We start from the raw sequence: 25,948 nt of genomic DNA, 5'->3' as shown, positions 1-25,948 counted from the left end.
GTGTGGTTTGCTGCCTAGCACACCCCTCCATTCCTTTAATCTTGTTCCCCTAGTCTCTGTTCTAGAAATACTATGCATTTTTTTAAAAAAATATTTATTTTTTAGTTGTAGTTGGACACAATACCTTTATTTTATTTATTTATTTTTATGTGGTGCTGAGGATCGAATCCAGGGCCTTGCACATGTTAGGCAAGTGCTCTACCACTGAGACACAACCACAGCCCCCACTACCCATTTTTAAAGCTCAAATTAAATACCATCTTCTTCCATTGAATCTTTCCAGTTCCCTTAGATGTCCCCTAAAGTCCTACTCCTTAATGCCACATCCTTTGTTTGTAACCCCTCTGTGGCAGGAATCACTTAATTCTGCCCAATGGACAGAATGTAGTGTGTATTCATTTTACTTTGTAGCACCAGTAACCTGGCAGTGTGCTTGGCATACAGTGGGTGATCAATCAATGCTGAAAGAAGTAATGACAAGTGAGAGGTATGCCATCACTGTAACTGCATCGCCCTGCCCGCCCTGCCAGGGCTGGGGAAACTCTTCCCCCCCAGGGTGCTGCAAGGTGTACTCCACCTCGGCAGAGGGCATACCAGACCCCTTTCCATCCCCGGAAGCTGGGCTGCCTGCCATGGAAAGACTACACTTCCCAGGGATCCCAGGGAAAAGCGAAAACCCTTTGGCTTTGACAGCCGCCGCCACAAGTCTTTCCGCCTCTCCAGCCTGCCTAGGAGCTGGGAGATAGGAGCTGGATTATGGTGGCCTGAGCAGCTAACGCAGTGCAGGAGCCCGGAGCCCCTGCCCCTTCCAACACCGCCGACTTCACCAGAAGGACCAGGACAGCAGTCGGCGCCAACCTGCCATGCCCGCCCCTCCCAGCCCCCTGAGGGGCCCAAGCCCACTGCTGAGGCTGTCTGCCGCCGTCCAGATGTAGCTGGGTCCTGGAGCCCAGTCGTTCCCCTCTTGTGCTCTGCAGATTTCTGCTGCTCGCCGACCATCACCTGGACCAGGGGACTGGTTGAGAGGCCTACAGGCACTGGAGTCCTGATGCCTCCAAGCCCCCTCTCCTGAGAGAAGCCACCGCCACCACCCAGATTTGGGAGCAGGCAACTTGGACAGACGTGGGCCTGAGGGAGCCCAGGAGGTCCGGGCCCACCATGGCCCCAACCCTGCCCTGGCTCCTGCTGTGGGTGGGCTCAGGGGTGCTGCCTGCTCACGGCACCCAGCTTGGCATCCGGCTGCCCCTGCGCAGCGGCCTGGCAGGGGCCCCCCTGGGGCTGCGGCTGCCCCGGGAGACCTACGAGAAACCAGAGGAGCCTGGCCGGAGGGGCAGTTTTGTGGAGATGGTGGACAACCTGAGGGGCAAGTCGGGCCAGGGCTACTATGTGGAGATGACAGTGGGAAGCCCCCCACAAACGGTAAGGTGATCGGGCTGGCGGCAGCCCTCCTTGCTGCACAGCAGGCGGGCGGGAATGCAGCAGGCTGACCCCTGCTAAGATGGGCTGGTCCTTCAGGAGGAGGGACCCCTTCCCAAACCATTCCTCTGGGATCTTGTTGGCAGAAGTCATCCCCAGTGCTCCCCTTTCCTGCCTTCTTTGCCCCCTCTGGCATCCCAGAACCCCTGGGCTGACTGCCCTTCCCTCACTCACAGTCATACACATGACCCCTCAGGAAGAATTTGGGGGCAAAAGAAGCATGTCAGTGGGGGAGCGTGGCCTGGGGAAGGGGCCAGGCCACAAGGACGCTATAACAGGTGTCAGCCCCCTCTGGCGCTGTCGGAGGAGTCTCCAAATTCCACCACTGTGGCTGCTGGCCACCCAACCCTCCTCTCCCCTGGCATTCCCAGGAATTCCAGGCCCTGACCTTCATTTCCTTGAGGACCAAGGAATCTTGGCACTAGTTGGATCAGCCCCTTCCTCCCATGGTCTGGGTTGCCACAAAAGCAGCAAAGGAGGGCCCTCCTGACCTAGCAGCCTAGAAGCCCCAACAGGCCCCTGCCTGCCCCGGGTCCCTTCCTTCTCCCCTTCATCCGTCCCCTTCCCCCATCCTACTCTCTCTCCTCTCTGCACTCCATCCCCTCCCCCACCCCAAGCCTCTAAGCACAGGCCAGAGGGGAGCTGAACTGAGCTTTGGAGAAAGGACAACTGGTAGAAAAGGAGTCTGAGCCCGTTCAAAGAGGTTTTCTTTCACAGAAGAGGGGCATGGCAATGATGGAGAAAACACTGCCCACTGTCCCCATCCCCATTCCAACTGAAAATTGCCAAGGTACCTCCAAGGTGGCTGGTGGAGGTTGTGCCCTCCCAGCCAGTGTGCATGCCATGGTAGTGTGGGCTTGAGCAGCTCTCCATGTGGGGTGCCTGGCTGACCTCTGCGTACATCTGCCTCCTCTGTGGGTGAATGAGTCTGGACATGGACATTGATATGGTTCTGCATATGCTGGTGTGTGTCACCTTGAATCTGATCCCGCACATCTTTGTGAGCCACCCCTGGATCTGTGTCATGTCCATGTCTGGAAAGCCTATCCATGGTGGGTGTGGAAAGGTGGGTGTGGGTTGAGGGAAGAGACAGCCATGCTTCCCTGAACTCAGATGCTGGACCTAGGAGCACTGTGGACCCTCACCTTCCAAATACTTGACAGAAGCCAGCCTTCCTAAGTCTGTGCCAACAGTCCTACCTTCCAGAATTCAAGATTCTGGTCTCCCCCGTTTACCCCCCGCCCCACCCTTTCCTATGCACCAAAACTTCTCCAGAAGTAGTCTCAAATCTGTGAGTGGAGACCAGGACAGTGCCTAAATCTAGGCCCTAAAAGCATAAGCAAACAAAATGCTAGGCATTGTCAGGAAGCAGGAGGCATGTGGAGCATGGAGCAGGCTATGCTGCTGAACCAACAAGAGGTTTGGGGTCAGATAGACAAGGAATCCCCGCTCTATCTACTACCCACAGCTTTCCCTTTTCCCAGCTACATGGCCTTGGACAAATTATATAACCTCACTGAGGCCAATGGCTTGTCTTTAAAATAAGTGAAATGAGATTTCTTTTGCAAGATGATTGTGAGGATTAAATGAGACTGTAGATAGAAACACCTAGAACAATGTATCTGGACACATATTTGACCTCCAGAAAATATTGCCTCACTTTCTCCTTAACTGGCCTGACCACCTCTTCCGCTTCTATGATATGCTACACAATGAGGCATGAAAACTTGACCCTCCATATTTTACAGGTGTGAAACTGAGGGACCAGTTACTATACTTCCCTGGTCTCCAGAGTCAATGTATACATGCCCCAGCCCAGCTCTTGGCAGAGAGTAATTGCTCAATGCTTGTCAGATCCTTCTTGCTCTTTGCTAGAAGCTACAAAAGTGGGCTGGGAGTCAGTCACACCAGCCCAAGGAGCTGTGCCAGAGATTCCTCAGTAAAGCAGCTCTGGATTACTCTGTGATTCCTAACCTGAGCCTAAGCCAGCCAGTTTGCTCAGTGGCAACTTTGATCTTCATAGCAATCTGTGAGGATGAGCTTTCTCCCTACCTGTGGGGCTGTTGTAAGCAACAAATGAGAATATGGACAGCAGAGCACTGTGAACGAGCAAAAGTACAATTTGGAGATCATTCTCTATGTTTGGGGGCTGATCCACAAAGAGATGGAAGACCCATTTTCTGCCCATAAAGACCTTAGGAAGGAAATGAAGTATAAGTACTTAATGAAGGTAATACTCAAGTGATAGTCTGCAGATCCCTGTCATCAGTGCCTGTTAAACTCTCTGGACTCAGGGAGTCAGAATCTCTGGGGGGTGGGACCAACCCATTTGTATCTCAACCTTGAGAATCACTGATTTATGGGAATACAAAGAGTGAAGGGTTAGGGATATATGCTATAGATGTGCATAAGATAATGAGTGAATCAGAGAAGGCTTCCCATAGGAGGCATGCCCTGACATGGTCTTGAAGGATGGATAGGTGTGGGAGGCCATTCCTAATGAGGAAATGGCACCTCTCCCACCATGCTAAAACTGCACCTTACTTGTCCATCTATGACTGCTGCTTCCCATCCTACCCACTTAAGGACTAGGAGAGGCCACAATGAATGAGGAAATAAGTTATGTGTGTTTGGGTTTGTGCATATTTGTTCAGGAGACAGAAGAAAGCCAGACCAGTTAATATTACTGGTTTGTGCCGAGATCAGATAAGTTTGGGTAAATAAGACAGAGCCAAATTACTTTTAAAAAATCTTAAATAATAAGCAATAAAGTTTGGACTTGACATTCAGCTATAAGGAGAAAATTGAATTTGTGCAGAGGAATGATATGAAAAGCAATCTTTTAGGAATAGACACTTGAATTTTAGAAAAAACAGAACAGAACAGGAATACAAGCAGCAGGTGGCTCTGTCAAAAAACCATCCAGGTGTGAGGTGCTATGACTAGGATTGCATGAGGCTGTGATAAGAGGGAGAGGAAACGGAACCACCACCAGCTCGTGAGGATGTTACATGGCAGATGGGCAGGACTGGTGTCAGTGCTGTGAAGGATGAAGAAGGCAGCAACTATGATTTGGAGAGGGGACTCTGGGGTGAACTAGAGGGCAACAGGAAAGTTGGCAGGAGGGCGTGGTCCAGGAGTACTGCTGTACAAATGTATACTTTTGTTTACTAGTAGAGTATATGCAGTTTCTTTTATAAATTCTACATTATTTAATTCTTTTCTTTTTGAAAAACATGAGCAGAATTATATTCTCTAAGAACTTTGTTATATGCTATGTAGAAATACATTTTTTGTCCTTTACAGCAATTTCTTTTTCTTTTTTTGTACCAGGGATTGAAACCAGTCAGTCAGTGCTTAAGGGGTACTTAAGCACTGAGCCAAGTCCCTAGCCCTTTTTATTACTAATTTTGAGATAGGGTCTCACTAAATTGCTTAGGGCCTCATTAAGTTGCTGAGGCTGGCTTTGAACTCTCAATCCTCCTGCCTCAGCTTCCTGAACCACTGGGATTATAGGCATGCACCACCGCACCCAACATTTACAGCAATTTCTACAATATATAAAGTCATGTATGTGTGTGTGTGTGTGTGTTGTGCTAGGGACTGAACCAAAGGTGCGTTACCACTGAGCCACAACCCCAGCCCTTTATATATTTTATTTTGAGACAGGGTCTCCCTAAGTTACCTAGGGCCTCACTAAATTGCTAAGGCTAGCCTTGAACTTGGGATCCTCTTGCCTCTGCCTCCAGAGCAATTGGGATTATAGGTGTGTGCAACTGCCTTTACAACAATTTCTACAATATATTAGGTCGTGTATATGTGTGTGTGTGAACCAGAGGTGTGCAACCACTGAGTTACAGTCCCAGCCCTTTTATTTTTTATTTGGAGACAAGAATCTGGCTAAGATGAGGAGGCTGGCCTTGAATTTGCCATCCTCATGCCTTAGCCTCCTGAGTCACTGGGGATTACAGGTGGGCCTGGCTAAAAAGATCTTTATTATTCACAGCCTCCAGAAGAAGAGAGGGCTCTGGAAAATTAAACCACTGGCCAGAGGGAAGATAGGAAGCTGAGACCTTGTCCCACCCCTTGTTCTTCCCACTGTGCCACTGTCTTGCAGAGATGAGTTTACCTCCAGCATTCCTCCTCCATTCTCCCCTAACACCTGCTTGGGCCTTCCTCGCTGCACTTGTCATAATGTGTTATAACTGGTTTTGTTTCCTTCATAAAACTCCCAAGCTCTTTGGGTGGGGGTGTAGCTCAGTGGTAGAGTGCTTGTATAGCCCAGACAGGGCCTGTGTTCCATCCCCAGCACTGGGGGAAAAAAGCTCTTAGGAACAATGCTGTTTTTATCTTATTTATTTATTTTGTAGTGTCTTATCTATCTTTGCCTTCTAATACCTAGGACAGTGTCAAACTCAGAACATTCACCAAAAAATGTTAAGTGAATGAATAAATATGTTGCAAGTCATCTAAACAGAACTGCTGATGGGCAGCAGTAAATGCAGAATTGGGAGTTCTTGGAGAAAGTGTTTTTATTCTTTTCACTTAAAAGGATGTCATCTCATGTTTTTATTCTTTTCACTGAAAAGCGTCACTGACCAAACACATCATAATAAATTAGAAGTGAAATTTGGTGATAGTCAATTCAATGTAACAAATAATATTTATTGAGTACTTACTATTTACAGAAGAAAAAAAATAATGCCTTAATTTCAGCCCTTGGAGAGCTCACAATTTGGTCTAAGATATAAACATAAACATCATATAAGACCAGATGCACTTGATACAGAGGGAAGAACAGTGGGTCTTGAAAGTTCACAAAGAGAAGTGGCCATTTCTGACAGGGTAACAGGAGAGGCTTGCTGGAAAAGTAAGCACTTCAAATATGGCCTTGATATGTGAATATGGCCTTGAATGATGAGAAAGCTTTGCTCTAAGTGGTGGGAAACTGACACTGCAGGGGGAAGTGCATGCACTATGGTGAGAGGTTGGAAGTGGTGGTAGAGATACTGTGATGCAGGGTAGAATCTGGGATTATTCTGGAAGTAGTCGGGAGTCTTAGTAGGAATATAAGAAGAGGACAGTGGAGTCTAATTTGAGCTCCAGGGAAATAAGTGTGGAGGAAGACTTGGATAGTCTAGAGTGAGAGACGAGGATCTGTGAGGATACAAGGGCCTGAAGGAGGGTGCTGACTGTGAGGGCAGAAAGGAAGAAAGGTTCTCAGGACACGAGTATCCACATCTTATTTCCACCAGTCCTTCTCTGCCCTTATGAGATTTAAGAGGTGAGAGATAAGAAGAGAAGTTGGCTTCTTTCTGTTGAACCCCTCTGACTTTTTGTCAGGGAACACAGCAAAAGGAGCAAGCTTTTAAAAGAATAATATGGTTTAAGTTCCCACGTTTATTTTTCCACTTCAATTATGAGGGACAGGTGTTAGCATACCCATTTTAGGAATAAAGAAATTGAGGCCCAGAAAGATTAAGTGGTTTGCCCAAAGTTACTCAGCTAGGAGGAACAGAGCTGGAGTTCAAGTCTTTAGATTCCATGTTCAGATGCTAATTCAGTCCCACATTTTATAGTCTTGAACGTGTTGGTTGACCTAGGGATGCTGACCTTGAGGGTATAGTCCTCCACCAGCTGACTGTGGGGGTCTGGAAACCAGGAGAGAAGTCAGAACTGGACAAGGAGATTTGAGAATCACCTGCAAATGTGGTTGTAGAAGCCAACTTAGCAAATGGACTTGTTCTTAGAATAGACAGAAAAAAGAGGAAGGTGATTATGGAAAGAATATTGGGTATAGACAAAGGAGAAAGAAATGTTCAGAGAAGTGGAAAATTATGAGGCTTCAGGATCTCAGAAACCAAGAAGGGACAAGTGGTTTCCCTTTTTTCTCTCTGTCCTCCATAATGTTTTTCAAACTGTGCCTTGTAGGGTTCTGTAAAGGGACCACAGAGGAAAAGGAGATGATTAGGAGAAAGATAAAGCAAGAATCTGGACCTCCCATCCTTCCTATCTCTAAGCTGTCCACCTCCTACTGCTCCAATTCTCCTGATGCTCCCAGAACAATTCTGGTTTTTTTAATTATTTTTACACAGTAGACTTTTGGGTTATATTTCATTTTTTAAATTATGTATTAAAATGGTTAAAAGCCATGGAGCTCAAAGAACTACCCTCCAAATTAAACAAATTAGGAAAGCCCCTAGCTGCTAAGCAGCTTGCTCAGCGCTTGTGACTACACTGGCCTTCCCAGGCTGGGCCTCAGCTGCACACAGACCTTTGCTAAAACCCTGTCGTTTCACACACTTCTCCTCTGCCTCCCAGCTCTGTAAACATGAATTTTATCTGGAGGTGGGGAGTGTTGAGAAAGACAGTGCCCTCTCTCTAAGGTAGAGAGTCAGGAGCCCTTCTTGGGCATCACCAGTGAAGACCTAAATAGAAAATTCTGATTGAAAATCCAGGAAGAGACTCATCTCTCAGGGAAATCCCCATTCCTGACAATTCACTTGTCTCTCTGCTGGGAGCCATCTCCCCTGGGTGCCTGGGCAGTGGAGAGTTCTGGGAAGGAGCCAGACCATTTTCCTGGTTTCAGAGCTGCCCTAAGAGTCTCCTGACAGGATGGCCCAGAGGGCTGGAAAGCTTCACTGATGCTTGTCTGCCACATCTTCAAGTCCTGTAGTCAGGTGGTTCCTAAGAAGAGAGAGGTGGACATTCTGAGGGGAACACTGAATCATTAGTCCTGGGGGATACTGCCTCCACCCCCATGGGGTATCATGGAACACAGGCTCAGGTGATTTTTCCTACAGCCTGACGAAACCATGGAACAAGCTGGCTGAGCGCCATCTTCTCTCATGCCAGCCTTCCTCAGACTCCCCAACTGCCATCACCCTGTAACTACCCTCTTTGTGCCTACTGTAGCTCCACTGTATCCAGGCTGTCTTGTTGCTTAGCCTCTCGGGGTTGGTGAACCCCACTACCTATCTTTTCCAGTGCCCAAGGAGATTTTCCCAAGGAACATAAGGAGTGAGCTCTAGCAGCTTCTAATGGCTGAAGCAAGTTAGCTTATGTGCTGGGCATGACCCAGATGCCATGGGAGGAAACTGGGCTTATGCCAGACATCAGATTTTTTCACTGAGAACTGACCAAGAGATTAAAGCCATTGAAATCTGTGAGTAGGACAAGTTAGACAACAGGAGGGACTTATTGTCTGACAATGAGAAGCAGGTAGCTAATAGCTGCTGTGTTCCCTTGTATAGCAGGGTTTTCCAGGTAAAGTCTGCAGAGGCTGAAGGTACACAAGAGGCCACAAGGGCTGGAGATGCAGCTCAGTGATAGATTTAGTAGTTAATGTGTACAAGGCCCTGGGTTCAATCCCCAGCACCACCCCCTGCAAAAATCTTTAAAAGCCACTGTCTTAAATCTGTTTCTCTAAGAACAGACTGGGACATTTTTTAATTGTGTCTGTCACCTCATGTGACTAGGAAGCACTGACAAATGCTAGTCGAGTTGAGATAGAGGCTGGGGGGAAAGGGAGCATCCTGGCCAAAGGAGGAAGGTTTCACTAGATAACCTTGACTTAGGATGATCTTGATACCTTGGGATTCTTTGAAAACCAGCCTAAGGTGGGGTAAGTGACACTAGGAAGCCTTCATGCTCCCAAGTACCCACTGCCAGTGACCACATAGAGAGCGAAGTGACAGGCAGAAGATATGTCTGGGATAAGAGGTGTATCTGTGTGGGGTCAGCTGATTTGTCCAGGATGGGAGGAACCTGGACAAGACCCAGTCTCTGAACTGTTTGAGGCAGGAACTTTGGCTGCTGACTTTAGGTTCCTCGTATCCTTTCTCGCCCCTTCTCTCAGCCTTGGTCAAGTTTGGATCTGGGAAGATCCACTGAGAAAAGCAGATGGATCTGACTCAGAAGACTCTGGGACCAAGACATTCTGGAGCCACCAGGACCTCTTTAAGAACCACAGGGCCCTGGAAAGACATTCAGTCAATGAGCATGGATATGGGGGGGCATCAGTTGTCACAATCACTGTGTTCAGTGGTCATGCATACTGCCAGATTGAAAATCCCCCCTGTGTGCACCCTGGGGCTGAGAATTAATAGCAGGAGTCTGTAGGATCACAGAGAACTAACTGCAGGAAATGAGGCAATTACTGTCAGTTTAAAAAAAAAAAATCAGTATGAAGTACCTACTTGAGGCCAAGGAATAATTAAGTAATAAGGATACAAATGGCTCTCTACCCTTGTGGAATTCATAGTCTGGGACAGACAGACAATCATAAAATAAGTGATTAAAGGTTTACTGAGTTTGTGACAGAGAAGCATAGGTTCTGCAGGAGGAGGAGCCTCATCTTGGCTTGGGCATCAGGGAAGGCCTGTGGGAGATGGGATGTTTCACTGTGACTTGAAAGTTGAACAGGAGTTAGGCAACAGGGAGAGAACATTCCAGGCAAAGAAAACAGCATATGCCCTGGTGCACAAGTGAGATCATCCTTCTACTACTAGGAAACCACAAGAAGCACAGTGAGGAAAGGGGAGATGTCAAGAGATGTTTGCTGGGGTTGACCTATGACTGTTCAGATGCCTTAAGGTCAAGGGTCCCAGGATTTAATTTAGATAGTTGGTATCAGATGTAGAATAACAAATTGCCAAAATGTAAGTGACTTTAAACAAGAATCATTTCTCGCAATTCTGTGGGTTTTGGCTTGTGGTTCTTCTACAGGTCTCACTTGGGCTCACTCATGTGGTTCACTTTTCTGGCTCTGTGAGGTCCTTCATCCTCAAGGAGGCAAGACTGAGTGGCTTCACACTGAATCTCAGGCCCACCCCCAGTGCACAAATGCCTAACAAGCCCCTCCTGTGTGGTTTGCTGATATCCTAATGGCCAAAGCAAGTCACATGGCTAAGCTCTGAGTCAATGTCAGAGGGGATCACACAAGGGCATGGATACAGGGGCATGTGATTCATCAGTGTAGCAATCTACTACACAGGAAGGTCAAGGACATGGAAGACCACAATTGAAGGTTGGGCAGAACCAATAAATTCTTGTTCTAGCTTTGTGACTTGTTGTGTAAGATGGGTTAAGTTGCTCACTCATTCTAGGTCTCAGTTTCCTTTTTCAGCTTTAGCCAAAAGGCTTGTTGGACAAGAATATAAATCATTTCCCTCACTGACACTGGGTTCCACACAGAGGAAAAGAGACTTCCTCTTTAGGATGAAGATTTGCAGAAGTGGTCAGAGCCTGGGATAGTCTGCTAAGAAAAGTTGTGGGTTTGTTTTGGTTCCAGAGTGTCACACATACTGACAAACATTCTGAGCTACACCCTCAGCCTAGGTTGTGGCTTCTTAATAACTAGAGATTATTCAAAATTGAAAAAAAGCCCCACCTCTCCTGGACAGTGGACAGATGCCTCCTGAAGGCCCTTTCCATCCACTAGAAGCTCAGCTATCCCGTCTATTGAGGAGAGCTGGTATCAAGATGGGAGGGATTTGGGGAACAAAGGGCTCATCCCAAACTTGCCAGTTCCTTTCCTGTCTCATCATCAGAGATATGCTGAACAGAGTGAATCCAGGCAGGTGTGCCCTTCCCTCTGGGGCTTGTTAGCACTTCCCATGAAGCCACCTTCCCTCAGAGGCCTCCAGGAGCACATTTGTTTGTTAAGTGATTGGCACTGACCTAGCCCTGACCCCAGGCTACAGTCTCCTGGGCATCTGACTGCTGGGTATGCCTGGGCCAGGGGACAAGGAAGAAGAGGGCTCCAGGCTGCAAGAACACAAGCCTCCTGTGTCAAGCCAGGGCCAGGAAAGAGGAGAAGGTCTAAGCCAGGCCACACCTATAGCCTAAATCAGCCACTGTCTGAGGGATCATTCCCCAGCCCCAAAAGACAGGATTATCTCTTCTACCATTTCTTTCCTTAATACAAGAAATACTTATTTCTAGGTACTGTGATACTCGGTAGAGATACAATGAGGATTTTTTTTTAATTATATATGCAAGAGAGCCAGTGCAGTGGTCCACATGCTGATAATCCCAGCAACTCAGGAGCCTGAGGCAAGAGGATCAAAAGTTCAAGGCAGCCTGGACAATCTTGTGAGACCCTGCCTAAAAATTATTATTATTTTTTTTTTTTTAAAAAAAGGACTGAGAATGGCTGGATGCGGTGGCACAAGCCTGTAATCCCAATGTCTGGGGAAGCTGAGACAGGAGGATCTTGAGTTCAAAGCCAGCCTCAGCAAAAGCGAAGTGCTAAGCAACTCAGGGAGACCCTGTCTCTAAATAAAGTACAAAACAGGGCTGGGGATGTGGCTCAGTGACCAACTGCCCCTGAGTTCAATCCCTAGTACCCAAGAACAAAAACAAAAAAGAACTGGGAATGTACCTCAGTGCTACAGTGCCCCTGAATTCAACCCCTAGTTAAAAAAAAAAAAAAAAATACAAAGAGAGGTGAGAATCAATGTGAAATTACAAGAGTGGCAAGTTTTTTGGAAGCATTTGAATAAGAGAACATGACCTAGTCTTTCTCCATGAGGAAGTCCCTCTTGAGCTCAGGCTTAAGGATGAGCAGGCAGTGAGTAGACAAAATTGCAAGTGAAATAATGGTCCAGGCAGGGTGAGCAGCCAGTGCCACAGCATCTGCGGATAGGGAGACTGAGATGAGGCCAGGGTGGCTGGTGGGCAGAGGGCTTGGTAGGGGTAGGGGATACACATAGGTTGGATATGCAGCCAGGGTCAGACCATGAAGGGCCTTGTAGGAGATGCTAAAACGTGAAGTTTTCGTTTTAATAGCAAAAGGCAATTATTGACTTAAGAGGGTAACCTGGTCAAGTTAACACTTTATTTTATATTTTTAAGAGAGAGAGAGAGAATTTTAATATTTATTTTTTAGTTTTCGGCGGACACAACATCTTTGTTTGTATGTGGTGCTGAGGATTGAACCCGGGCGGCACGCATGCCAGGCGAGCGCGCTACCGCTTGAGCCACATCCCCAGCCCCCTCAAGTTAACACTTTAAAAAGATCACTTCTGCTGCAGAAAAGACTGGAGAGGTACAGGGTGGATATACCAAGACCAGCTGAGAAGCCACTGTGCTATTCCAGAGTGAGATGACGATAGCTTGTCCTAGGAGTGGCAAAAGAGATTGCAAAAAATGAATACATTCAAGAATGTGGAGGGCGTTAGTTGGACAGGACTGGTTGGTGCACTGGAAAGAGAGGTGAAGAAGAAGAGGTATTAGGTTGTCTCTGGAGTTACTGCCTTAAAGAATAGATGGATGGTAATGCCGTTCACTGATACAGGAACACTGGAAGATGACCAGATGGGAAGGACTGTGTAAAGTCAGCTCTGGACATCCTGGTTTTGACGTGTCTTAAGACACTTCAGTATGAGCATTCAGAACTCAATAGGGAGGAAAGAGTAAGCATTAGAAGCTTAGGGGGTCAGGAGGCTGAGGCAGGAGGATGGAGAGTTCAAAGCCAGTCTTAGCGAGGTCCTAAGCAACTCAGTAAGACCCTGTGTCTAAATAAAATATTTTAAAAGGGTTAGGGATGTGAATTAATGGTTAAGCACCCCTGGGTTCAATCTCTGGTACCAAAAAAAAAAAAAGAAGAAGAAGAAGAAGAAGAAGCAGCAGCAGCAGCAGCAGCAGCAGAAGTAGGAGCAGCTTAGGGGTCCTGGAGTTCCAGGCAAGATGCTTAGCGGGGAGAGGATGGTGTGAGAGGAAGAAGCCCAAGCTTGGGATGTGAGCCTGAGAAGGAGAGAGAAGAGAGGACCTGAGGAGTAAGACGAGGACTGACTTGAGAAAACTCTCTTGTGTTGGTGACATGAAATCACTGGTAATTGTAGTAAGGGCTGTTTGGTAGTGGAAGGCTGGAGGCAGACCCAGTTTTAGAATGGGTTGAGAAATGAGTAGGAGGTGAAGAAATGAAGACAGCTTGGCTTATGAAAGGAGAGGAGAAAGAAGGTAGCTGGAGGCGGGTGTGAGATTAAGGAAGTTTTTTGTTATTTTTTAATGAAGAGACTCAAGCATTTGTAAAGGCCAGTAGAAGAATCCAGAATTGATGGTGTTGGGTGACATGATGGCTGAATCTACCTGAGGGAAGAGACATCATTAATAGGGTAGGTGCCTGAGAAAGGAGGAGGGAATTGGCTCCAGAGCTAAGGTGAGGCTGAGCCAGGAGGGACAGCTGAGGGGAAGGATGGGCTGGGGCAGCTGCAGGCAGGCTGGTATGACTGGCTGTGGAGATGAGGATGGTCCCATCTAACAACCCCCTCCTGTGAATAACAAGGTAAAACTTCCACTACTTACTTCCCTCTTGGGCTGCCCCTGAGGCCCTGTCCATGAGTGTGGTGGCTCAGCTCCTTTACCTCCACATCCCTGCCCTGAAAAAGGCCTCCACTGGAGTGGGAAGGGAGAGAGGTCTCCATGGAGAGCCCAGAGGGCTCAGCTAGACACATTGAATGACAGGACCAGAAATGACTTCTCTCAGAAGCAGGACCACATGCAAAGGGCAAAGAGTCAGACATTTGCTCCAGAGGGAATCTCTACTGTTTATTTTGGTTTCCCTTTTTTTTTTTTTTTTTTTTTGAAGAGTGTGGAGAGAGAGAGAGAATGGAGAGAATGAACAGTGGGGGGCCTGGAATCCTGGCATGGGGGTGAGTGAGGGGGACAGGAGTGGCAGGTGTTCCTTCCTGGGCTTGGCCCCCTTTGAGGTAGAAGAGGAAGAATTTCCTTAGAAGGAATAGAAAGACTGAGACTGGAAGGGGATCAGGATACCCTCAAGATGGGGAACACAGTAATCTGCAGAGAGAGGAGAGGAGGGGAGTAGGGAGACAAGGAGCACACCCCACCACACACACTAAAATTCCATTCCAGCTGGGAGTGGTGGCGCATGCCTGTAATCCTACAGATTCTGGTTACTGAGGCAGGAGGTTCCCAAGTTTGAGGCCAGCCTCAGCAACTTAGCAAGACCTCTCAAAATAAAAGATAAAAAGGGCTGGGGATGTAGCTCAGTGGTAAAGCATCCTCAGGTTCAATCCCCAGGTTCAAAAACAAACAAAACAACAACAACAAAAAAAAAAAAAAAACCTTCATTCCACTGTAAAGAAATAGCCATGTTTGCTAGAGCAGGCCAGGCACACACATTCCAGGTAATCCCCCCTTGCCACCACCTTGCAGAGGCTACTATAGGGACTGTGTAGGAAAGAGACCCCTTTCTCTTTGGGATCCAGTAATAGCAGAGAGCCTTGTGATATGAGGCCCACCCCGGGTGCTGAGAGTTGAAGGAGGTCCTGGGGAGGCGGGGTGAAGAAGCCTTTTTTTAAATCATTAACCTGGATGATTGAAATCTGAACTGCTGAGCCTCCCAGTTCTATTGATTTTCTCTGAAAGCACAGCAGCTGGAGCTGGTGGCTGCCCAGAGACCAGAGAGAGGGACGGGGAGAGGCAGCCGAGGGGAGGCAGGGAGGGAAATGGGAAACCAGCCAGGGGTGTGGAGCTGGGAAGGAGGCAGGGGCACAGGGCTGAGAAGCAGGCTTTGGGGACAGGCTGGAGGCCAGGAAGTCAAAGCAGGCACTGGGGGTGGGTACAGTCAGCACAGCCACAGAGGCACCACAGAGAGCAGGGAGGAGCCAGGAGAGGATCTGGCAGAGGACAAAACTGAAGCTGGAGAAGAAGTGACCTGCTCAAGGTGACAAGGTCAGAGCCTGCACCAAACCGGAACTCAGCTGATTTCACTGCATTGATAGAGGGTACAGAAATAAAGGCCCCAAGGTGGAAGGGGGGGGCCGGTGGGGGGGGGGAGCTGAGGTGCTGAACGTGAAAAGTAGGCAAGAATGGGATTCAATTTACATATTACCATTTTTGGAGGACAGGAGCCTCATGAGAATACAGTAGATACTCACAAAAAATGGCTCTGGTCTGACTGAGGAGGGGTCAGACCATCAGAGTGTTACTGAGCCGGGACGTTGTGCCGTTCATGCAGTGTGTCAATCACTGAAGTGATGAATTTTGCCAAAGAGAAAGAGTATATTCACACTTGTAATCCCAGCAGCTCAGGAGGCTAAGACAAGAGGATTCCAAGTTCAAGGCCAGCCTTAGCAATTTAGCAAGGCCCTAAGCAATTTAGTTAGACTCTGTCTCAAAATCAAAGATAAAAAGAGCTAACACTGGGTGTGGTGGTGCCCACTTATAATCCCAGCAGCTCAAGAGGCTAAGGCAGGAGGATTGCAAGTTCAAAGCCAGCCTCAGCAATTTAGTGAGGCCCTAAGCAACTCAGCAAGACCCTGTCTCTAAATAAAATACAAAAAAAGGGCTGGGAATGTGGCTCAGTGGTTAAGTGTCCCTGGGTTCAATCCCAATACCAAAAAACAAAACAACCAAGAATTTATTCACAAGGCAGTGAAATGTGACAGAGTTGAAGGATATCTGTGGGATAAAGAAACAGGGTTGCTATAGTTTGGATCTGGAATGTTCCCACAAAGGCCCATGTGTTAATATCTCGGTCTTCAGCATGTTGTTTCTGGGAGATGGTGGAAACTTTAGGAGATGGGGCCTAATTAGTAGAAGGAACTTGGGTCACTGGGCATGTGCCTTGGAAAGGGATATTTGGATCATGGCCCTTCCTTGTCTGTCTTGGTTCCTGTCCTCTGTGAGATGAACAACCTCCTCTGCAAACATTCCCAACACGTACATCATGCTGCCACTGGCCCAAAGCAAGGTGGCCAAGTGACCATGGACTGAAATCTCTCAAACCGTGAGCCAAAATAAATCTTTCCACCTTTTAAGTTGATTTGCTCAGGTATTTTGTAATACCAACAGAAAGCTGACTAACACAAGGGTGGTCTGAGGTTCAGGAAAGGTGTGGAGGTAAGTAAAGTGAAGGAATAGGTGGTCTGTGCAAACTTGAAGACTGCATGGAAAACAGTGATATTAGCATATCTGAGAGTGGAGTTTTGGTCCTCTGATGTCAAAAGATCACACAGTAGACACCTGTGCAGGCTCAAATAAAGGGACTGGTGGTTTCAATCAGTTTGATACACAAGGCTAAATAAAACCAATTTAATCCTTAACAAGGTGAATGAGGTGTTATCTATAGTAAAGGTAGCTGAGGTCTATTAGTTTATTGTTTAGTTAAGTGACTTCTAAAATCAGTGATGAAAATAACTATAAGTGAATGAATCTAGAAGATTTGTTCAGATTTTCTCTGGATTTCAAAAGAAAGAACATGCTCTTTGGTTTTTAAACTTTCACTAGGGACAGAAAATGGCTCAAGCCTCTTAGAACAGAAAAAAAAAAAAATTATGAGAGCCGTTGCGGTGGCACATGCCTATAATCCCAGCCATTCAGGAGGATCAAGAGTTCAAAGCCAGCCTCAGCAAAAGTGAGATGTTAAGCCACTCAGTGAAATCCTGTCCCTAAATAAAATACAAAATAGGGCTGGGGTTGTGGCTTAATGGTCGAGTGCCCCTGAGTTAATCTCTGGTTAAAAAAAAAATTATGAGGAGTCAGTTTTAAGAGGAGGAGGAAAAAACAAGGTAAAAGAAATGCTAGGAACTGCACAGCAAGGAGCACCAAGAAGACTGCTGTCTGTGTCCATGCAGCCCAAACCAGGGCCCGCACAAGATAGGTTTTCACCAAGACATCATATGTGGCTCCTGGTTCTCCATTATTTCTGACAATAGGACATATAGGCCTCTTATGAAATTCTGAGATAGAAGGGGAGCCACATTCTGGAGGGCAGGGTCACAAAAACACAGGCAATAATGTGTCCTCCTAGTACCCTTACCTGTGCCAGCTCCTAGAACAGCTTTTCTAAGAGCTGGGGTGGGGGTGGGGTACACAAGGCTTCTTCCTGGGAGAATCAGAAAAGGAGGAAAGGGACAGGCTTCTGAGAGCAGAGGCCATCTGATGATAGAAATGGGAACAGTGAAGACACACATCCAGTGTGGCTCTCATGACATTGAAAATGTCAATTCTATAAACAGAAGCAGACACAACATTTCTGAAGCCAAATTGAAGGTTCCATGGACCCCAGGTTCTGTCTATGGTTGTGGTACCAGTGGGTGCCAGCCTGGCTGGTCCTGCATCATGGATGCTTCAGCCTGGACATCCCAAAAGGAAAATGTGGCTGTGGGGTGAGGGGCCGTAAGGCTGCTGAGTCCAGAGCCATCTGTCCACAATGAATTTCTCTTCCCTTTCTCTGACAGCTCAACATCCTGGTGGACACAGGCAGCAGCAACTTTGCTGTGGGGGCTGCCCCCCACCCTTTCCTGCATCGATACTACCAAAGGCAGCTGTGAGTCCTGGGGAGAGCCCAGGGGAGGAACCTTCCCCAAGGAGAGTTGGGAGGGGTGCAGAGAGAAAAACCAGATCCTCAGATCCTTTCTTCCTGCCAGGGAAGGGGAAGGGAAAAGAAGGCAACAGTGGCTAGGGGAGAAGGGTGAAGAGGAAGTTTAAAGAGGCATACTGAGGGAAAGTGTGATATGAAGGCCAGCCACCTATAGGAGAAGGAGGCAGAACGCTCCATGGCTCCCCAAGCCATCTCAGCAGGGAGGCGAGGGAGGCTTCACCCAGTGCTGTCAGTGGCTCACAGTTTTCTGACAATAGCAGCTAAAGCTAGGCTGAAAGTCTGCAGTGGTTAGCTCCCTTTGCTGTGTTCTCACCCAGGGACCACTGCAGGTGGCTTTGCATGGTTCAGGGACGTGAAAGAAAGAATTTTCCATAACCCCCACTGCCTGGACCCATATCAGGAACTGAAAGCTACAATGTCTTTTCCATGGACCACCCAGAGTGCCACCAGCTGGGTCCAGCTCACTGGTCAAAGGGAGGTTGGAGTGAGTTTTTAGGTCAGAGAGGCAGTGGAGAAAGATCTGGAGGCCCCCTTTAGGCATTATGGGCTAGGGATGTGGCTTAGTGGTAGAGTGCTAGCCTCCAAGCATGCTTTCCAAAGCATGAGACCCTGGATTCGATTCCCAGCACCACAAATACATACATACATACATAAGGCATTATGAGGAAATGGCAAGAAGGCATCTAATATCTGAGTCACTTGTGTGAGGATGAAAGTAGAAGCTTGCATCCTAACCTTAGACTTCCAGGCAGGTGCCAGTTCCTGCCTTCTTTGGCCCCCTTCCCTTTTAACATCCCTACCTAAACAAACAGTTGGGGAGGGACAGGGGTAGGAGCAATGAAAGGGCATTCAGGTCTTCATCCCAATCAATCACTGCTCCCACTCAAGCCCTGGCTAGTGGCATGCTTGTTGATGAGAATGCTTCACCAGGTGGTGTGCAATGCCTAGCAGCTCTGCTGAGAGGCTTGTGCAAATCCTTTCTCTAAAAGAACTTGCTACAAGCTTCCACACTCACCCTGCCTAGCATTTTCTCCATCATATAGATGGTACCACTGGGTCCCAAGGCAGAAAGTGAGTCAATGGCTCCTTTTCTGTGGGAGCCTGCTGGAATCAGGGGGAGAAAGAGATGCTGCTAACTGTCCCTGCAGCAGCAGCACAACAGCAGACACAATTCACAAAGCCCAGCTTGTTCTTCACAGGCTTGAGCTCCAGATCCAGGAATATGCACTATGGAGACAGGACAGCACACCCTGGCAATAGCTCCCCTCATCTTTTTATAAGATCACTTTATAATTTTTTTTTTTCTAGGTGAGGAGTCTAGGGATATTCTACAGAGTAGCCTGAAAGCAGATTCTAGAATGTCCCTGAGATAAGATGGCATTGGCAGTAGGTTTGATGGTGGATCTCTATACCAGTTGTTGTGGTTCTGCATCTACAGATTTCTGCCTCCTTTCCACAGGTCCAGCACATACCGGGACCTCCGGAAGGGCGTTTATGTGCCCTACACCCAGGGCAAGTGGGAGGGAGAGCTGGGTACCGACCTGGTGAGCATCCCTCACGGCCCCAACGTCACTGTCCGTGCCAACATTGCTGCCATCACTGAATCAGACAAGTTCTTCATCAATGGCTCCAACTGGGAGGGCATCCTGGGGCTGGCCTATGCGGAGATCGCCAGGGTGAGAGGGACAAGGCCTGACCTTACACACTGAGTCTGCATGTTGCATGCTACCTGCCATGTGGGAAAGGAATTAGGAGAAAGAAGGGAGAAGAATAGACCCAAAGATAGATACATGTCAGTGTGAAGTGTTACCGAGCAGGGGTAGGGTGGCAGTCTTAATTTCAGCCATACAGAGGGCAGAACTATAGTGAGAGCAGCTCTTATAGGTACAGGAATAGGTTGTGGTTTCTGTGAACTCTAGGATCATTAAAAATGAGAGGCCCCCATAAATCTGAAGTAGATCAGGCATACAAGGATGAAAGAGTCTCTGGCTGTGGGCCATGATTTCCTGTTTGCATTGCCAGTGTCTCTTGCTACCCTCTCTCTGGCAAATCTCAGTGCCTCAACATTGTCTTTCCCAAGGAACATCCCCAAGTTTTTGCTCTTGCCTTCCAGCATAGGCAAAAACTGGCCTCGGTTCACTAGGGTCTTGAATGTGAGGATTCACTCCTTGTCTCTTTCTGCCACAGCCCGATGACTCCCTGGAGCCCTTCTTTGACTCCTTGGTGAAGCAAACCCACGTCCCCAACCTCTTCTCCCTGCAGCTCTGTGGCACTGGCTTCCCCCTCAACCAGTCTGAAGTGCTGGCCTCAGTTGGAGGGAGCATGGTGAGTAGGTCCTCAGAGAGGAGGTCCTGGCACTGGGAGAGATAGGTGCCATCTGCCCCCCTCCCTCTAGGTTACAATACAGTCATCTCTACCACTTAGAATCAAGAGCCATTATTTTCATCCTTGCATTATTCCTGAAAGAAGTCAAGGCATCTATGGTAAACCTGGGATGTGGATTAGGAATATTCAAAGGAAATGAAAATAAGACCTATTGAATTCAGATTACTCAGTCTGATGATCAGAAGGCAAGAGATACATGCAGTTTAAGCTATTTATTAATTAATTAGGACAATGGTGAATAGTTCTCCAACAAGCAGAGAAGATAAAACTCATAATTGAAGCACATAATCAATCCATTCAACATTTATTCTGCCAGTTTAGGTTTAAATAACTTTATAGCAAAAGTCTCTTTCCCTGAACACACTTGAGAAACTATAAATCACTTTGGGGCATGATTTGATTAGAAGCAGAAAAATGAAAAAGGTCATCTGTGGAGGGCTTTGCCACCCCCAAGGAATGCCTGATCTTATTGCTTGGTTTCTGGGTGGCTTGCTCTTCCTCCAGACAGAGACACAGATACCTGCCTCTTCTTCTCCTAGATCATTGGGGGTATTGACCACTCACTGTACACGGGCAGTCTCTGGTACACTCCCATCCGGCGGGAGTGGTATTATGAGGTGATCATTGTGCGGGTGGAAATCAATGGACAAGATCTGAAAATGGACTGCAAGGAGGTAATGAAACCAAGGGGCAGCCAAGGGGAGGTGAATGGGATAGATGCCACAGTAAGGGGTGGCTTTTCATTATGAGGTTGGAACAAGGAGGCAAAGGTAGGGGACCTGTGGAGAGGTTGAAGGCTAGGTCTAGAAATCAGAAGCTTAAGGGTCACAGAGCAGGACCTGAGGTTAGGCGCCAGGGATGGGCACAGCACTTTTACAGAGACCATGGGGCTTATGGTCTAGTGATAAAAAGAGCATGGACCTAGTCCCTGTCTGGACTCTTTTCACTAACTGGCCAGCTTTATGATCTCAGGCAAACCATTTGCAAGGCAGTGTCATATGCCACAATAGAAGAGTCCAGCTTTGGAGCCAAAGACCTGGATCTGAATCCGGTTCTGCCATTTACTAGATATGTGCCCTTAGGCTAGTTACTATTCAGTGTTTTCAGTTTTCTCATCTTACAAAACAGAGGTAAAAACAACTTTCCCAAAGATCATGGAGAAGGTCAAGAAAGTGTCTTCAGTGGCTGGCGGTACCCAACAAATGCTAGGTAAACCATTTGGGTCTCCTTCCCTAGATTCTTATGTATGGTAAATTAGTACTATGACAAACTAAAAAGCACTAAACAAAATTATTTTTAAGATTGGAGAATATCTGCAATTGTACAACATTTAGTGAATGCCTCCTGTCTGCTGGGCACCATTCTAAGAGTTTTCAGTGAGTTAATTTAGTTAATCTTTACAATAACTCCTGAGGTAGGTTAATATCCTCATTTTCGAGATGAGGAAACTTAGGCACAGAAGTAACTGGCTCAAGGAGGTACATACATGAAGTGGCAAAGCCAGGATGCCAACCCAGGCAAGGCTCCAAGCAATCAAACTCACCTCTCCAACTCTGCCCAGAGCCTGGCATCAAAAACTCTTCTAACCCTTTCCTCTCCTTCTCAGTACAACTATGATAAGAGCATCGTGGACAGTGGCACCACCAACCTTCGTCTGCCAAAGAAAGTATTTGAAGCTGCAGTCAAATCCATCAAAGCTGCCTCCTCGGTCAGTGGACTAAGAACAGGGTATAAGAGATGTCACAGTTTCAGAGGAAGTCAGTTAGAGTTGCATTTCTCAGCAAGAGTCAAGATGTCTCATTTAGATCTTTCCACTTAGAGCTCTTAACAACTGCTCTCCTTTATGGGTCTGTTGCTCTTGATACAATCCTCCAGTACAAATCGATTACCTTTGTTGCAGTTCACCTTTCCCTACCTTGGATATTTCCCTAGAGAAGTAAATAAAGGGCCCAGTCAATGTCCTATGAAAATGGAACAGGAAAGAGAGTGGGAGAGGAAGGACAGCGGGAGAGGCCGATTCCTCACTGTTATTCATTTCTTGTTAACACAGACAGAGAAGTTTCCAGATGGGTTTTGGCTAGGGGAGCAACTGGTATGCTGGCAAGCAGGCACCACCCCTTGGAACATTTTCCCCGTCATCTCACTCTACCTGATGGGTGAAGTCACCAATCAGTCCTTCCGCATCACCATCCTTCCACAGGTATGTCCCCAATCTGAGGTGGTGGATCAGAGGAAGAGGACAAAGTACATATTGGGAGATGGAAAGCAGGTATGGTTTTATACTTGGAAGACAAAACCAATGAGTGTCCAGTGACAAAAGGTTCTTGGAAAAACCCATCCCCTTAGCACTCAGGGATGGCAGAGGGAAGAGCTAAGTGCAGAGATACCTAGAGGGCAATGACGTGGGGAAGGAGAGAGCAAAGAAGACACCCTCTAACCTTTGATTGCTTGCTTACCCTAGCAATACCTGCGGCCTGTGGAAGACGTGGCCACGTCCCAGGACGACTGTTATAAGTTTGCCATCTCACAGTCATCCACCGGCACTGTTATGGGAGCAGTAATCATGGAGGGCTTCTACGTTGTATTTGATCGGGCCCGGAAACGAATTGGCTTTGCTGTCAGCGCTTGCCATGGTGAGAGTACCAGGAACAAGGGTGTGGGATCACTGTCCATATTCTGTCAGCAGTTAGGACACCTGTTACTTTGGGAGGGAGTTAACAGATACCTCAAGCTAAATCAAAATGTTGTGTGAAAACTAGTGTCAGTGTTTATGGACGATTTCTTGTTGTTGTTGCTTTCTGGATTGTCTCCCCTGGTGACTCCCTGCCTAGACTGGTAAGCTGTTGGAAAGCCAGAGCAGCAAGAGCTGCCTCAACACCTTGGGAAGCTTTAAATGCCAGGCAGTAGGCTGTCAGCTGCCCCACAGTGAGGCTGAATGCCACTTCAGAACGGCGGCAGGGTTCTGTAGTGAGATTTCATAGAGTAGGCAAGTGTGCTAGGGGTGTAAGAGGCTAGCTTTTTGGTCAACCCAAAACTACTACTTTGGGGGTATCATTCCTAGTGGATAGGTAAGCAGGGGCCTGGGAGACAGGCCTGACTTTCCCACCTGCTCCTAAATAACTCCAGGAGGGAGAACTAATTTCAAGGTGTCACTATCAGCAGGTCTTTTGTAGCTGCTCTGTGACAACAAGAGCTACCCATTCACATCTGTCCTTTCTCCAGTGCACGATGAGTTCAGGACGGCAGCGGTGGAAGGACCTTTTGTCACACCAGACATGGAAGACTGTGGTTACAACATTCCACAGACAGATGAATCAACCCTCATGACCATAGCCTATGTCATGGCTGCCATCTGCGCCCTCTTCATGCTGCCACTCTGCCTCATGGTGTGTCAGTGGCGCTGCCTCCGCTGCCTGCGCCATCAGCATGATGACTTTGCTGATGACATCTCCCTGCTAAAGTGAGGAGGCCCGTGGGTGAAGACAGATTTCCCTGGACCACATTTTGGTCACAAGTCGGGAGACTCAGATGGCACCTTTGGCCAGAGCACCTCAGGACCCTCACCCACCCACCAAATGTCTCTGCCTTGGCAGAAAAAGAAGGAAAAGCTGTCAAGGTGGGTTACAGGGCTTGCACTGGTAGAAAACAAGAGGGAAGAAAGAAGCACTCTGGTGGCAGGAATACCCTTGATCACCTTAAACTCGAGATGGGAAATTCTGCTGCTTGAAACTTACTTCAGCCCTGAACCTTTGTCCACCATCCCTTTAGATTATCCAACCCAAAGTATTCTTTCCTTATTTCCAGAAGTCCTGGCATTATACCCAGGTTACCCCAGCATGTGTCTCTGTGGTACCCTGGCAGAGAAAGGGCCAATCTCATTCCCTGCTGGCCAAAGTCAGCAGGAGAAGATGCACAGTTTGCTATTGCTTTAGAGATAGGGACTGTAGAAACAAGCCTAACACTGGTGCAAAGACTGCCTCTTGAATTAAACAAAAAACAATTAGATGGAATATTTGTACAAATGAGGAGTGGTCAGAAAGAGGAGAAGGAGGGGGGGTACAGCAGTTGGGATCACAGCTAGGAAAGGCAGAGATACAACCACTCGCCAGTCCCAGTTTTAGACCTCATCTCCAAGACAGAAGCCCATCTCCTGAGTCGGATGTCATTTCTCAATGTTTCTGTGGTCACAGCCTGACCAAAAAGTGAGATGGGAAGAAGGGCTTATCTAGCCAAAGAGCTCTTTTTAAAGCTCTCTTGATTAAAAAGTGCCCGTGAAGAAGTTCCACTTAACAAAATAATTTCTACCTTAATTCCACTTGTCTCTTCCTGACCCCTTTCCTCTATGTATGATAGGTGGTAGTGAAACACCCCAAACCCCAAAGCCCCAGGTGCCCTAGGGGAGAGGAACTGGAGTTTAACAAGGCTGGGCATTATCTTCCTGGTCACAGGTTCACTCCCTCCCCAAGGCCCCTATTGCTCTGGAGCTTTGCAGCAGAGGTGCTAAAAGGAACAGAGAGAAGGCCTGTCCTATCTAATCCTTAAAAGCAGAATCCTGAAGATTCATTCAACAGGTATAGGAGTGATGCCTTATACCTCTGCCCAGATTTCTTCCTGTTTAGCTGTAAGAAGTGGTAAGATCATTAGATTAATACTGAGTGGTTTTATTGTTTTCTTTGCTTCTCTAATGGCCCCTCTACTTATTTGGCTAAGACTTCACACACTGGCTAGTATTATACTATGACTGTCAGCAATCGAGGGCTTTCTGGCTCTAAGCCACTGCCTTCGATGTCAAGGCTGCTTGAAGAAAGGATGGCAGCCTCAGGCTTCCTTATTTTCTTCACCACTTTTCCTGTGTTGGAGGCTGTCCTTTCTCCTATCCTGCTTTCTGCTCCCCACTCCCATGGGTACCCAGGCTGGTTCTTGGGTTAGGCAGTGGGGACCAAGTTCATTTTCTCCCTATCAGTTCTAACACACTAGACTATGATACCAGTGTTAGTGGGAAGAGCTGAGTTTTCCCAGTATACCCACTGCATCCTATCCAGTCTACACACTGCTGCCAGGCAGGGTACCTAGCAAGTAGAGAATTATTTGATGAGGGAGAGGGAAATATAAGGAGGGCCTCTGGAGTTGCTGGCCTCTGCCAGTTGTCCACAAGCCATAAACCAATAAAACAAGAATACTGAGTCACAGTTTTTTTATCTGGGTTCTCTTCACTCCCACTGCACTTGGTGCTGCTTTGGCTGACTGGGAACGTTCCACACCTATAACGACTTGACAGGAAGACTGGAGACTGTCCACTTCCAGCTCAGAACTTACTGTGTAAATAAACTTCTAGAACTGCTACCATGAAATGAAAATGCTACATTCTGCTTTATAATTTCCACCCATGTTGGGGAAACTGGCTTTTCCCCAGCTCTTTCCAGGGCATACAACTTAACCCATTCATTAGTAAGTCCCACTGTCCTATTATTTTTTTTAAGAGAAAACTTGCACTTATTTTTCTTTTTACAGTTACTTCCTTTTAACTATACTGAAACTATGAACTCTAAGTGTGAAAAAAAAATCTCGACAACAGTTTCTTGCTTGTAAAAATATGTATTATACAGCTCTATTTTTAAATTCTACTTCTGAAAAATGACTGTCCCATCTCCATTCACTGCATTGGGGGCCTTTGCCTTTGGTCTGCACGGTTTTTACCACTACAAGCCAGTGGGCAGAGGGAGAAGGGAGAACAGG

The 25,948-nt window shown here is 47.3% G+C and overlaps 1 protein-coding gene across 2 annotated transcripts; it reads left to right on the top strand.

Moving 5' to 3' along the window:
• Positions 1 to 705: 705 nt before the first annotated feature.
• Bace1 (beta-secretase 1) lies at positions 706 to 25,169 on the top strand. Of its 2 annotated transcripts, none has more exons than XM_027930700.2 (9): positions 706 to 1,419; positions 17,685 to 17,773; positions 19,287 to 19,371; positions 20,090 to 20,152; positions 20,752 to 20,886; positions 21,819 to 21,920; positions 22,263 to 22,412; positions 22,674 to 22,845; positions 23,435 to 25,169. In XM_027930700.2, exons 1-9 carry the CDS (start codon positions 1,159 to 1,161, stop codon positions 23,674 to 23,676), a joined length of 1,299 nt encoding a protein of 432 aa, XP_027786501.1. In that variant the 5' UTR covers positions 706 to 1,158; the 3' UTR covers positions 23,677 to 25,169. The 2 variants fall into 2 exon arrangements, with proteins under 2 accessions (XP_027786501.1, XP_027786497.1); XM_027930696.3 differs by having other exon boundaries at positions 19,287 to 19,503; positions 20,015 to 20,152.
• The last annotated feature ends 779 nt before the right edge of the window (positions 25,170 to 25,948 follow it).

Source organism: Marmota flaviventris, chromosome 9 (assembly GCF_047511675.1).
Source record: "Marmota flaviventris isolate mMarFla1 chromosome 9, mMarFla1.hap1, whole genome shotgun sequence".
NCBI lineage: Eukaryota > Metazoa > Chordata > Mammalia > Rodentia > Sciuridae > Marmota > Marmota flaviventris.
Note: the sequence above shows the minus strand (reverse complement) of the source record. Positions and strands in the feature narration are given on the sequence as shown.

Bases quoted from the DNA above. Each gene is read 5' to 3' on its own strand.
- Bace1 (XM_027930696.3), top strand. From the start codon at position 1,159: ATGGCCCCAACCCTGCCCTGGCTCCTGCTGTGGGTGGGCTCAGGGGTG. The intron at 20,887-21,818 runs GTAATGAAACCA...TCTCCTTCTCAG, and splicing joins TGAAAATGGACTGCAAGGAG to TACAACTATGATAAGAGCAT. The intron at 22,846-23,434 runs GTGAGAGTACCA...TCCTTTCTCCAG, and splicing joins TGCTGTCAGCGCTTGCCATG to TGCACGATGAGTTCAGGACG.